Below are 13,420 nucleotides of genomic sequence, written 5' to 3'. Positions count from 1 at the left end.
TTTAGCATTTAAGGCACTTATTTTTAAGGCATTTTAACACACTTTAAAAATAATACAAACACATATATTGAGAGAGGCGGCACGGTGGACGACTGCCCGAAGATAGCTGGGATAGGCACTCCCGCGACCATTGTGTGGATAAGCGGCTCAGAAAATGGATGGATGGATATTGAGAGAGAACAAGAACGTTGTATAATAAAAACAACGAACGAACATCTTGGCAAAATAACAGAAGTCCCGCCTTGTCCAGTTCCCTCCTTCAATTCAATTAGTGAAGATAGAACGCCCCTCGCTCGCCATTGGCTCATTTGACCCGCCTGTTATTTCGGCTTGCATTCTGTCACCGGAGAGAACACGCGCAGCCAATATGGCGGCCTACAGTGTTGCTCGGGGGACTCGCGGCTTGTTCGACGGCTTGCGGCTGTCGTTTAGGAGTCTGGCGCCGGTCAAACACGGCGCACCGGTGCTCCAGACGAACCGCTGCTACTCGGTCAGCAACCTGTCCGTGAGGGAGCGCATTGAGAAGAAACGCAAGGCGGCGCTGGCCGGGGGAGGTCAGAAGAGGATCGACGCCCAACACAAACGGGTGAGAACACTTCTCGGCTAACTTTTAGTTTTCGTTGACCTCAACGCAGCGCCATGTTTCGAGTTGTCACTTAAATCCATCGGTATAGCTAGCAGGGTACTTATTCTGGGCAAACTCTGTACAGAAGGCAGTGTGTAAATGTGATACCATCTCTGTGGTCACTTCATCACAAAACAAAAATCACAATCAGATGCTAAAGACATTTCTGTGGTGACGTGGCTAAAAACAAAAAGTACAAATGAAAGTTAGAAACTTGTGGAGTTTTTCACTTCACTGGTAAAAAAAATTAGACACCCCCCCTCCCCCCCCCCAAAAAAACCAACTAAACACACGTATAGAGGTTTCCACTTCTGTGGCACTGGTGACATAAAAAAAATCCAAAGAAAAAGCAAAAAAAAAACAACTTGGTTTTCCACTTTTATGGCGAAATCACCCCTCTCAAACAATCCAAATAAATCGCTTAAGATAATTGTGGAGTTTTTCCACTTCTGTGGTGACATCACCAAAAAATAATAAGCTCAAGAGATTTGTTTGTTTTCCACGTGGAGTGACTCCTTTCGATGCTCACTGAGCTGAAGTCTATGTACATTTGCATTCCATTCCCCGTTCGACGGTTATGGTGACTCTTGAGCCATTGTCGGTGTGCTTCTGTGGTGACAAGCCTCAAATAAAAAAAACAAAAAGTCTGGTCCTGCAGGGCAAGCTGACGGCTCGGGAGCGAGTGGCGCTCCTGCTGGACGCCGAGTCCTTCGTGGAGTCGGACATGTTTGTGGAGCACCGCTGCACCGACTTCGGCATGGAGCAGGATCAAAACAAGGTCATCGTCGTTATTGTCTTGTCCTCGCCTTCCTCTTCCTGTGTGTGTGATGTCACTTCCCGTCTCCAGTTCCCCGGTGACAGCGTGGTGACGGGGAGCGGCAGGATCAACGGGCGCTTGGTGTATGTGTTCAGTCAGGTGGGTGTTGGAACGGCGGGGCTGTGACTCCACCACTTTTTGGAAGGTTCATTTGATCAAACTTGTTGATTTGTGCAATCTAGTATAGTGTATAACTGTATGCAATTATTTGAAAAAGAATGGTCAAATAAATGGAATAATACAAAATGTACAAAAATTATTGTATTAATTTTGTGGGGGGATAAGTCTGCTAACTAAATGCTAATGCTAACACAGAAGAAACACCAAAGGGTGGGCTAACGAATAGCATGTTGCGTTGTTGCAACACTTTAAACAACGGATACTTGATTACAAGCAGTGGAGCAACACATATAGACGGGTAATAATACTCACAGGCATATTCTTTATCCTCTGCGAAAAACGACTGATATTACTGAGGAGCTGCACGCACACAATGTAATTACTAAAATAAATCAGAAATAAATGCATGAAATTAATGAGTCAGGTATGTGACTCTTTAATGTAACATGATGTTTGCATTCAGGATTTCACGGTGTTTGGCGGCAGTCTGTCTGGAGCTCACGCGCAGAAGATCTGCAAGGTAAACGCTCGCTAAGGAGGATTTCTAGCGGACGTGTTGTCTTTGATTAAATGTGTGCGCGTCGTGGATGTTGTTCAGATCATGGACCAGGCCGTGATGGTGGGCGCGCCCGTCATCGGCCTCAACGACTCCGGGGGCGCTCGCATCCAAGAGGGCGTGGAGTCTCTGGCGGGATACGCAGACATATTCCTGGTAAAGTAAACATCACCCAGTCACCAATAAAAAGTCAGACTCAATAATTGACTTTTCGTTAATAAAACTTGATAATTCTATATAAATAAATTAAATTTATTACCATATACAGTAATATAGTAGTTATGGAGCTAATGATTAAAAACTAATAATTCAATATTATAAACATTTTCAAATGAATGCAAAATAATTGAAATTGTATTAATACAATCTTTTTGTAATGTGTTATTGTTAAACATTTGTGGAAAATTCTAATGTGTATTTTTGTTTAGATTTTAAAAATATGACGTATTTGTTGAAATAAAAACTAAATACCAAATGAAATTACATAAAGCAAAAAATAAAATACTTTTAAAAACAAATGTATAAAAAATGTATAGGGAAAAAAGTACATCATTTACTACAATATAGTAGTCCTTTGTTTATCGCAGGACTTAGATTCCAGAACCCCCCGCGAGACACAAAACTGCAAAGCAGCCACCGTATATTTATTTTATAATTTATATACAGTATATTTGAACACTTTATGCATATTACCAATGCAAAATATGCATGGGAGGTGCGGGTACTTTTCTTTGGGTCCTTGTGGGGTCACCGTCCTCATTATACACTGTAGTATGTGACTTTGAATGTGTGTGGCTTTAAGAGGCGGGGCCTGGCCTGTTGTGTGACGTGTCAGTGGCTCAGGATAGCGGCGGGGTGTTAAGTAGCTAACCATTAGTCAGTCTGCGTGTTGAGTGCCTCTGGGCGTCAGTTGTGCAGCGTATGAATGTGTGTATACCATATATTTTTTTAATGACTCTCTGCTATTGAGTATATGTGGAAAGACATTTTTGGGGGTTGAGAGGGGGGGAAAAAAAGTGGTTTATTGTACGAACAGCAAAACCACAACATGGGACAATTTCATTCCCTATAATGGCGCTTTTGTTGACTTTACAATGCATGAGGAAAATCCAGAAGATGCCTCACAAGTAAAGCATCCATGATGATAAATGTCTATTTTTTTTGGGGGGGGGGGGGGGCGTGATTGTTTGGATTTTTTTCAGAGGAACGTGACTGCGTCCGGGGTGGTCCCTCAGATCTCCCTCATCATGGGACCTTGTGCGGGCGGCGCAGTCTACTCGCCCGCCCTGACGGACTTCACCTTCATGGTCAAGGTGAGGGAGATAATGTCCTACTTGGTCATTCATCCATTTTAGCGATTAATTCAATTTTGTCAGGACAATTTTTAGTTTTGTAGCACAAATATATGCTTAAATCGTGCATACAAACATTTGTTCTCTGGTCCGATATACTTTTATTTGCATCCGCCTTAATTAATATCAAAACACTATTTCTTCACCTGAGCCATGGCGCGAACGTCAGGTGAGACTTATTTACAGTAGGCCTGTCACTTCAGAATCTTTTTAAAATCGATTATCCTAATTTAATCTATTGAATAATCGAGAACATTTCTACACACGTATTAATGAATGAGGCCCATTGTCATATGCTTTTTATAAAAATGGAGAGAAAAATCATGTTTGAGTTTATTTTAGGTTAAATTGTTGAACATGTGAAATTTCAATTCATTAAAGAACATGTTTATGTTTTTCCAAGAGGAACAACATTTTTCACCTCATCTGTAAAGAGAAAATATTTCTATTATTGCTGTAGAAGTTGATGCTGGGATGGATTGCTCAGTTTCGAAGCTTGTTTGTGGTATCAGGAGAAATAAAGCAAAGCAAAAAACTAAAGTAACATTTCTTTTGAATAATGTAATTCTCATGGTTGGGAATTGATTAAAGTTGCTTTTTTTGTTTTTGTGAGTGCAAGAAAGATTTTATTTAAGGACGATATTGCCCAGCCCTAACCACTGTAAAATACTTTGTTCTTGTTGTTGACTCGCCCATTGTGGACACACAGGACACGTCCTACCTGTTCATCACGGGTCCCGATGTGGTCAAGTCCGTCACCAATGAAGACGTCACGCAGGAGGAGCTGGGCGGAGCCAAGACACACACCACCGTGTCCGGTCAGTAAACTCGGCTGTCTTCGTCCTTGTTCTTTTGAACCTTTGTGGAAATTGGGAGTGTCGGATGTGGTCCTTTCTCCAGGCGTGGCGCATCGAGCGTTCGAGAATGACGTGGAGGCTCTTTTGCACCTGAGGCATTTCTTCAACTTCCTGCCGCTAAGCAATCAGGACGTGGCGCCTGTCAGGGAGTGTCACGACTCCAGGTAGACAAAACTAAGGAAATGAGTCCAAAATCATTACAACTTTCTAAAGATTATAAGTGCAATATATTGTATCATGGCTACGATTGTATCTCCTGGATATGGTCGGGTTCCCCGAATACAAAATCGCAATCTCGATTTTGTGGGGCCCAATTGTTTGTGCCTTATAAGGAAATTACCAGGTCAGATGGATTTTAGTAGGAATTGCACTGTTCACATTGGGCAAAAAAAATACAAATAAAATAAGACCTGAACTGTAAACATAGCATATAGCACCATCTGCTGGACGTGGTTACAAAATCTCTTATTTTTCTCCTGTCCTTTCAGCGAGCGCCTGGTCCCGATGCTGGACACAATCGTCCCGTTTGAATCCACAAAGGCCTACGACATGTTGGACATCATCCACGCTGTGAGTGGTCAACACAACAACAGGACACGATCATGGGAAATAAAATGGCAGTGATGGGAAGTAGCATTATCTGTATTTGGGTCATTATTTTATGATGACTTTTTACTTTTACTAGCTACATTTGAAAACAGATAGCTGTACTCTCTACTCAAAATAGGTTGGTTATATATTTTTTTTAAATCTCCATTCATACGTTATTTTTACAAAAGTATCAGTACTTCTACTTAAATACATAGTGTGAGTAGTTTTGCCACCTTTGCTAGATAGCGGATGAGCGAGAATTCTTTGAGATCATGCCCGACTACGCCAAAAACATCGTGGTGGGATTCGCTCGCATGAACGGGCGCACGGTGGGCATCGTGGGCAACCAGCCCAAAGTGGCCTCCGGTGAGTCAGTACCGTCGCACCATCGTCGTACAAGTAGGGTTCGTATGTAATATTTTTGTTATTTTGGCGGTTAGGCTGCCTGGACATTAACTCGTCAGTGAAGGGCGCTCGCTTCGTGCGCTTCTGCGACGCCTTCAACATACCCATCGTGACCTTCGTGGACGTGCCGGGCTTCCTGCCGGGCACGTCTCAAGAGTACGGCGGCATCATCCGCCACGGAGCCAAGCTGCTGTTCGCCTTCGCAGAGGCCACCGTGCCCAAGATCACCATCATCACCAGGAAGGTGGGGGACCAAATGTTATGTTTACATTGGGCCATCTGGAGCAGATCCATAGCATGTCATAAGAGAAAATTCTATTAATTTATTGGTTTTCTTTTTTGGGGGCGTAATAATTCATTTATGATCAATAAATGTAATATTTTGGGTGATAATTATGTATTGTTCAAATTTAATTTTGTGAGAAGAATTATTAGAATATTAACAGGTGATACATCATTTTGGGGGAACTATTTTTTAGCAATGGTAAAATTTATATTTTGGAGAACTTTAGATCTCGTAGAATGATCATTTAATGTGAATTTTAATTAACAATTAATAGTTTTTTTTAATTAACAATGTGTTAGTTTTTAATTAACAATGTGTTAGTTTTTTTTTGAAACTGGATACATTTTTAAATATTGGGAAGGGTTAGGGATTTTTGGGAGATAATTTGAAATTCGAATTGGAGCTTCAGATTCAGATTTTTTTAGGGACAATACAAATTATTTTTTAAACAATGCTGAATAAATTCCTAGTTAGGAGAACTTCATAGTCTTGATAAACACACTTGCCGCGTTTCAGGCTTACGGTGGCGCGTACGACGTGATGAGCTCCAAACACCTGAGAGGAGACGTCAACTACGCTTGGCCCACGGCTGAAGTGGCCGTCATGGGCGCCAAGGTACGAAGCAATCGGTCACCCTACTAGAACCTCTGAACTTTAATCGGAGGCACATTAAATGGTGGCTGTTGTGTGTGGACTCCCACTAAACGTGAGTTTGAACTGGTCAATTCTGAGCGCAGCCACATCCCCTGAAAGAGGAGGCTGTGCACACATATTATCGGAGTTATTTATACCCCACCCCCCGTACTTGTGTGTGTTAGGGAGCAGTTCAGATCATCTTCAGAGGGAAGGAGAACCAGGCCGAGGCCGAAGCGGAATATGTGGACAAGTTTGCCAACCCTTTCCCCGCTGCAGTCAGAGGTAGCACCAAATTTACGCCATCTCCTTTGAAGCAGTAGTCAACAGTATTTTTGTTTAATTTGATCAAGGTGTGGCTTATCAACATTTAATCCAGGATGATGTATCAAAAACTAAAGGCAAGGTCATATTTTGGGGAATTTACCACTTAATTCCTTTTTAATTATGATTGCATTTTTTTTGGACAGTAATAAAATGAACTATAAATAGTTTTCAAACATTTCTATAATTTGTTAAATTATAAATCATTGAATATACTCTGGGGAACTATTTAGTAGATTTTGTTTGGGTGATAAATGAATATTTGGGGACTTTTTTTTTTTTTTTTTACTGTAATTTAAAAATTAACAAATATTACATTGCTTATTTTAGATTAATATTTGGGATTACCAACCAGTTCAGGGTATACCCCGCCTCCTGCCCGATGGTAGCTGGAATAGGCTCCAGCACGCCCGCGACCCGAGTGAGGAGAAGCGGCTCAGAAAATGGATGGATTTGGGATTACTCAAAATTTACAAGAATTTATTTGGTTAACACTTCCATCAAATTAATTTGTCGACCACAATAGTTTAACATTTTAGGGACTCAATATAGAATCATTTGGACAAAACCTTTTTTGTTTTTTTATACACAAATTAATACTTTAGGTAATTTAATTTTTAATGCTGATTTTTATTCATTAAAATATTTTGATAATAATGAAATACAGTATTATTTAAACATTTTTGGAGCTGAACACAATCTCTCCCTTATTTCCACGGCAGGTTTCGTGGACGACATCATCGAGCCGTCCAGCACGCGCAAGAGGATCTGCCGCGACCTGGAAGTGCTAGCCAGTAAGAAGCAGGTCAACCCCTGGAAGAAGCACGCCAACATTCCTCTGTAAAACATCCCATCGTTGTTTTTTCCCTCCCTGCCACGCCACTGGAAGCCTGGAGTGTATAAAACATAAGCAAGTCAATCCCGGATTGCATCTGTACAATTTGTCAAGGACATTCTTGTCATTATCAACTGATGCATTTCATTTATTTTATCAATATTTTGTGTTAGTCCCGTCCAACCTTCAGTTTCACTCCATGTTTGGATTTAGGTCAAGCAGAAATGATGGTGCCTTTTTAAATCGCAATACAATAAATAATGGACTTGGAACAAAAAGGGCTGCTATGAATCTTATTGGGGGGTTTTCCGTAGAACAAAGTATTTGCGGTCTTTCTGTAATGTCCTAAGATGGCGCACAAACCACCTGTTCCTTTCAAGACTCCATGATAGCGGAGGAGTAGCTAGCAATATGATTCCGGTAGATGTCCGACAGGAAGGTGAGGCTTGTTGCCGGAGAAAGCAGGGCGGTTAACATCTTATGATGATGCATCGCTATTGGCAGTGGATGTAGTTAACAGCTGCTCAATGTCAGCTACGATATGTAGTTTAAAAATGGACGCTTTCAAGAACACAATTATTTTTGTGTGCAAAATCAAAACAACTGAATTGATTATACATTTTATTTTCTTAAAAAGAATTGAAGGTCGACAAACAAACAAAAAACTAGGCTTTTTGGAGTACCTTTGGCCTCCGTGGACCGTTGTGATATTTATACAAGCAAAACCCGAAGACGCAGTCAAACAGCATACGTGACGCACCGACACAGGTCAACACTGTCCGCTACGGTGACGAAGCGACAGCAAATACTGAAGCAGTGACAGGGGGCAGAGGGGGGGAAAAAAAGGTGAGACGGGGAAGAAGATCTTCAAGAGAATGTTTAGTATGTAGGCCACCATTTGGCAACAAACGAGAATACACATTCGAGAAGAAAACGCTGTACAAACAAACACTTGTTTTTAAAACTTTTAGTACTAAAGCTACAGAATTCAAAATGTCTTTTTGTTGTTTTTACTTTAGAAAAAGTTACTTGTGTGCAGAGTTAACTCCGAGATGGGAACAGGATGGCGGAGGGGACGAGTGATAAGAGCACAGATATAGAACATGTAGAGTTGACGTCCACTCTTTGAATTGAACTGGATGGACCAAAGTGCGACAGAGGGGACGTGAAGGAAGGGAACGGGGCTGTACAGAGTGGAACACCTGGGAAACGCTTTTTCAGACTGTCCGGGCAAGGAAGAAGAGGTGGGTCAGGTGTCCAGAGGTGAAGTACTTGTACAATACCTTCTTCGTAAAAGACTGATTGACAGCTCACGTGGATCGACCCCCACCACCGCTGTTTACGTCCTGATTAGGAGCCGCCATTTTTTTGTTTTGTTTTGTTTTTTAAACCATTGTCATCAGAACATGGGCATGCTGAACCCCTGCAAAGACACAAACACACTCACACAATTAACAAAAACATTCAAAATAATAATAAAAAAAAAAAAAACATTACAGAAAATGTTGACATTTCTTGTCACCACTGTATATTTATATTTTTTAATTTGATAACAACTTTATTCATGTGATTAACTCTTTGACAATTGGACTTGTGAAAATGTTTTCCTGCCCTATAAAGGCCTCCTAAGATGATTTTATTTATTTTTTTCTTAACATAACCCGTGCCTAGTGCATTTATCTTATGAATTGCTTACCGACTCGTCCTCAATCATGGCTGCGGAGTCAAAGAAGTCCGGTCTTAGTTCCGCCCTCTCCCGTCTGTTCCTCGATGGAGGCTAGTGGGGTTTAGGAAAAAACAAAACAAAAACAACAACAAAAAACTCAAACATACATGAAGACAAAGAATAAAATGGCACAATCAAGCATGGCAGCGAACAGGGCCGTCACTGACCAGGTCGATAACCATGGTGTCTTCAAACTCCTCGTTCATGTCCTCCAGCTGGCCTCGCGACGACATCATCACGTCCTCGAAGATGGGCTCGGCGTCATCCTCCATCAACCCGCGCCTGAAGCCATGCGCATTTATTACGCCCACGTAGCCACTACATTACACCACAAATATGCTGTCTAAAGTGATTTCGTATTTAATCGTAACAATTGTTAGTAAAGCGGTATCTGGCTTGTTAATTGTGATCGCCTATGATCCAAGTAAACACTTGTTTATACAATTAGGGGATGTCGCTAAAAGGTTATCCCGAGCGATTATTCTGCTGTGTGTTAATCGATAATCGGGCCTAATTTGAGCATTTCCCCCCCTTTCAATTATAGGCCTGATTATCAGATGTTTCAAAGGTCATCCTGACTGATTATGCTGCGGTGTGGGGTGTCTTACGAGAGGTTTTTTTTTTGTAAGAATTTGTAACAGCAACCATAAAAACTAAGAGTTGGACTAGCAGCTTCTATTTCTTTGTCTTATAGTATTTTTTTCTCATTTGTATTTTCCTGCAGTCTGTACGCCCTGTGGCACCATGCTAACTTTTACAGGTCAGCCGTTGTACTACGACAGACTTCTGATTTGGGGCTACACACTGTGTAGTGTACCGTGTTGACCAGAACACATTTGCCATTTTTTTCCTCTTCCCGTGTGGGCTCGTGCACATTTACAAAAATCGGTTAAGATGTTAAAAAATGAGTATGTGTGTGCCCCGCTTTAGTATGACAACAGCTGCCATCCAAGTCAGCCTTGTGTGCTTTCCAGTGTTTGTTACAGTAATATAGAAAGCATGTAGTGACCTTGTGTTGTGTTGTAGTCCGACTTACACAGTCTGTCGGACACCCTGATTGCTGCGTGACTTGATGTAGTTCATGGCCGTCCGGTCCTTCCTGCTCACCTCCTCCATCTTCTGCTGGCCGAGCCACGACATCTGCATCTGAGGGCTGAAGGCGCCGAGGAGTTAAACGGACACGCGAATGGTGCGTCAATGATCTGCAGGCCGGCGTCTGCGCTCACTTGTGTACGAAGTCGTTTTCCGACCCGGGTTCCGAGTCAGGGTCGGGCATGTGTTCCGCGGGTCTGTTCTCTCGGAGGACGGTGGAGGTAAGCTGAGGGGTTTGCAGCGCGCCGGGTGTCTGCAGGGTGTCGTTGCGCATCAGCCACGAGCCCTCCACGCTGCTCTCCTCTGCAATGACAAAACAAACATCCTGTAAGGAAGTGTCGGAGTGTAGCTGGTGTTGAGCATAGGGGGCGCGATGGATCTTCGCCCAGCCACTGGTTGAAACTTTAGGGGGGGGGGGGGGGGGGGGGGGGGGGGGGAGAAGGACGTCATTTGTGGCACGAATGAGGAAATGTATCCTATTCGCCTCCATCTCCAAACTGACCGTACGCTTTTCTACTCTTTCCCATCTCATCCACTGGCTCCGTTTGGCCTGCGATACTTCCTTGGCACACCCGCTGGACTCCTGCGGTCGCTGGACTTCGACAACAACCAGCTTCTTACTTTCTTTCAATGCACCAGCTAGCACTAGTTATCCATCCGTTTATTGTGTATAGGTAACGATATGGTATCAAAACTGAAAATCGCCATGCTCCGAGAAACGAACCTGTGGCAGAACCGTGACTTTTAACTCCCACGATTTGTGCCTCCAATCCAGATACAGCCATATGAGCTAACAGTACTACCAAACTGAATAGAATAACAATTATTTTTAGTAATATTAAGTTAATTTAAAGAAAACGCAAGCCAAGACTGATGATGAATTTCTTCAGCAAGCCTGCGTGTCACGTGACTACTTTTCCGGTGACAGCCGTGAGCAAAACTGCGGCTACCACTAATGCCAGTTCAACTGCGCAGGGCGGAGTGGACGAGAGGAGCAAATATGGCTAATTAATAACACGGAAATTAAGAACAGAGATGGAAATTGCGTCGTCAATGAGACCCAGACTATTTGACGCAAGTGCTTCAATGCACCTTCAAAGACATCATCCTGGAATGAATGTTTTGAAAAATATTTTTCTATAAGGGAAGGGGATTTTTTATTTGTTTAAATTAAAATCCGCAATAAGATTTTAGTGAAAACATTTGACTTTGAAGGCGATATCGCCCAGCCCTACCCTCGACGCGTTTCTTGTGGAGCGGCGGCCGTCCCTTCTTGCTGCGGACCGAGCCCGTCTTGCTGCTGGAGCCCGACGTGACCGACATGTGGTCCTCGTCGCCGCCCGTCAGCAGGCTGTTCCTGTACGAGATCAGCGGCAGCCACACATCCTCCCGCCGCTCTGACATGGACTCCGACATGAACTTCTCCAGGTACGAGTGCCTGGCGAAACGCACAACAGTTCAGTATTGAACCAACACACTTGCACAAAATATTTGTTTCCAAAAGTTGGGAGTTTATTTACACTGTCTTCTTGTCTTGGCGGATGAGCTTGGAGGAGAACTCGCTCAAGACCTCCAAGAAGGCCAAGTTGATGGGAGGAAACTCAGGTCCTCGAGGATTCTGGTACTTGAAGGCAAACTCGATTCCATCTCTGACAAGAGAGAAAGACAGATTAGTAGTAGGAAGATTAACAAAAAAAACCTAAATAAATTATTAGTACTTATTGTTTTATAACTACATTTAAATTTGGGGAAATTACCAAAATTTAATGATAAAGTAAAACTTTGGGCAACTTTATAGTACAAAAATTGGGACGATGCATTTTTAAGGAACTTCACATTTATTTAATTTTGATAGCAGAACTAGTTGTTACCACGTCTGCCTCGCAGTTGTGCGTGAGGTTCAAATTAGGAATCAGGCCTTTGTGTGTGGAGTTTGCATGTTTCTGAGGTCAATTAAAGACTTGTCTGTAGGTGTTAATGTGAATGCCTGGTTGTCTCCTGCAGCAGTGCACAGTTTCAACATTAACAGAAAAAAAAGAATAAAGAATATAGCCTGCTGTCCGACTCCCGATTGGTCGACAATTGTGGCACATTTGTAACCCTCTCAGGTATCGTAAGCGTAAAGGGCAGAGTAGTGTGTGTGTAGAGGAATGCATGATTGCGAGACAGAGCGAGGTGAAACGTTTTGAGCGAGCGTCTGGAGAAAAACTGTGGAAAAATATAACTTAGACAAAATATAATTGTGACTTCTTACACAAAACATGTTCTTGTGCGCTTAATATTTCTACCCGTTGCAAGTACGCAATAGTGGCACAAATCTAACGCCTTACTTATGCGCCAACGAGCTTACTTGTGCAGCGTGGCGACCGCCTCTCTGGTCTTGATCTGATCCAGGCCGAAGGTGAGGGCGAATCGTCGGGCTAGCTCCTTGATGCCGCTCACGTGCGACGACGTCCGGTCCAGGTTGGGGCCCTGATCCTGCAGCAACTCGTTGAAGAGCTACAAACACATACAAAGAACTCAATGATATGCATGTGTGTGTGTGTGAGAATAAAAATATTGCACTGAATATCTGACCTGCTGCAGACTGAGGATGAGGGTCTTGGCACAGAGGATCTTGTCAGTCTGTCTCGTTTTACTCAGGGTCTCCTTGATGATGTCGCCGTAGTCGTTATAATACTGAAGAAAGATGGTAAGAACTTTGCTCGAATAAACCAGGAACTCACAAAATTGATGGTTGGCTCTTTGACAATAAAAAGATACAATTTAATAAAAAGGACACACGGACAGACAGACACACGCATCACCTGGATGTTCTGTACTCACCCACAGGTTATGAGGTCATTACGGTATTTTTAAACCTGTATGTGTGTGCGTGTCTGTGTCCTTGTGGACGGGTTTGATTTATTATTAGATTATATTTTAATTCATGTCCAGCCTCGCAGCTCAAGTGATCCTCGACTCGCCACCGCAACTTTCTACCAGCACACGATTATCATCCCCCCCGCCCCCCCCCCCCCCCCCAAGCACAAGCGCGGTAAGTCTGGATACAATTCAAAACTTTTCAAACATTTTCAAGCTTTCCCTAATTTACAACCATTTTGTACTCTTCTAGTGTTTTTTAGGCTATGAAAAAAAACTTCAATTTAACGGACAATTGGCCCTCCCCCTATTAGTTCGTTAAATTGAGGCTCCACTGTA

At 42.7% G+C, this 13,420-nt stretch overlaps 2 protein-coding genes across 2 annotated transcripts in view; one reads left to right on the top strand and one right to left on the bottom strand.

Annotated features, from left to right (window-relative positions):
- The first annotated feature begins 81 nt into the window (after nucleotides 1-81).
- Nucleotides 82-7,868, top strand: pccb (propionyl-CoA carboxylase subunit beta). The gene is made up of 14 exons (XM_061795263.1): nucleotides 82-586; nucleotides 1,284-1,403; nucleotides 1,473-1,541; nucleotides 2,026-2,082; nucleotides 2,161-2,274; nucleotides 3,321-3,431; nucleotides 4,180-4,288; nucleotides 4,371-4,491; nucleotides 4,816-4,897; nucleotides 5,161-5,284; nucleotides 5,359-5,567; nucleotides 6,126-6,224; nucleotides 6,428-6,527; nucleotides 7,289-7,868. Exons 1-14 carry the CDS (start codon nucleotides 368-370, stop codon nucleotides 7,408-7,410), a joined length of 1,656 nt encoding a protein of 551 aa, XP_061651247.1. The 5' UTR covers nucleotides 82-367; the 3' UTR covers nucleotides 7,411-7,868.
- Nucleotides 7,869-8,009: 141 nt separating this feature from the next.
- The window catches only part of stag1a (STAG1 cohesin complex component a), a 36,395-nt gene continuing 30,984 nt past the window's right edge, over nucleotides 8,010-13,420 (bottom strand). Inside the window, exons 24-32 of the mRNA XM_061795260.1 lie at nucleotides 12,797-12,898; nucleotides 12,570-12,718; nucleotides 11,740-11,868; nucleotides 11,455-11,657; nucleotides 10,354-10,522; nucleotides 10,164-10,280; nucleotides 9,295-9,409; nucleotides 9,098-9,178; nucleotides 8,010-8,824 (exon numbers count right to left, since the gene is read on the bottom strand). Coding sequence (XP_061651244.1) covers nucleotides 8,801-8,824; nucleotides 9,098-9,178; nucleotides 9,295-9,409; nucleotides 10,164-10,280; nucleotides 10,354-10,522; nucleotides 11,455-11,657; nucleotides 11,740-11,868; nucleotides 12,570-12,718; nucleotides 12,797-12,898 — 1,089 coding nt within the window. The 3' untranslated portion in view covers nucleotides 8,010-8,800. The remainder of the gene's footprint in view (nucleotides 8,825-9,097; nucleotides 9,179-9,294; nucleotides 9,410-10,163; nucleotides 10,281-10,353; nucleotides 10,523-11,454; nucleotides 11,658-11,739; nucleotides 11,869-12,569; nucleotides 12,719-12,796; nucleotides 12,899-13,420) is intronic.

This window comes from Phyllopteryx taeniolatus, chromosome 13 (genome assembly GCF_024500385.1).
Source record: "Phyllopteryx taeniolatus isolate TA_2022b chromosome 13, UOR_Ptae_1.2, whole genome shotgun sequence".
Classification (NCBI taxonomy): domain Eukaryota; kingdom Metazoa; phylum Chordata; class Actinopteri; order Syngnathiformes; family Syngnathidae; genus Phyllopteryx; species Phyllopteryx taeniolatus.
This window is presented reverse-complemented; position numbering and strand designations above follow the sequence as displayed.

Excerpts from the sequence above, each read along its gene's own strand:
- pccb (XM_061795263.1), top strand. The coding sequence starts at position 368 with ATGGCGGCCTACAGTGTTGCTCGGGGGACTCGCGGCTTGTTCGACGGC. Across the intron at positions 4,289-4,370 it reads GACACACACCACCGTGTCCG|GCGTGGCGCATCGAGCGTTC; the intron begins GTCAGTAAACTC and ends TCCTTTCTCCAG. Across the intron at positions 4,898-5,160 it reads TGTTGGACATCATCCACGCT|ATAGCGGATGAGCGAGAATT; the intron begins GTGAGTGGTCAA and ends CACCTTTGCTAG.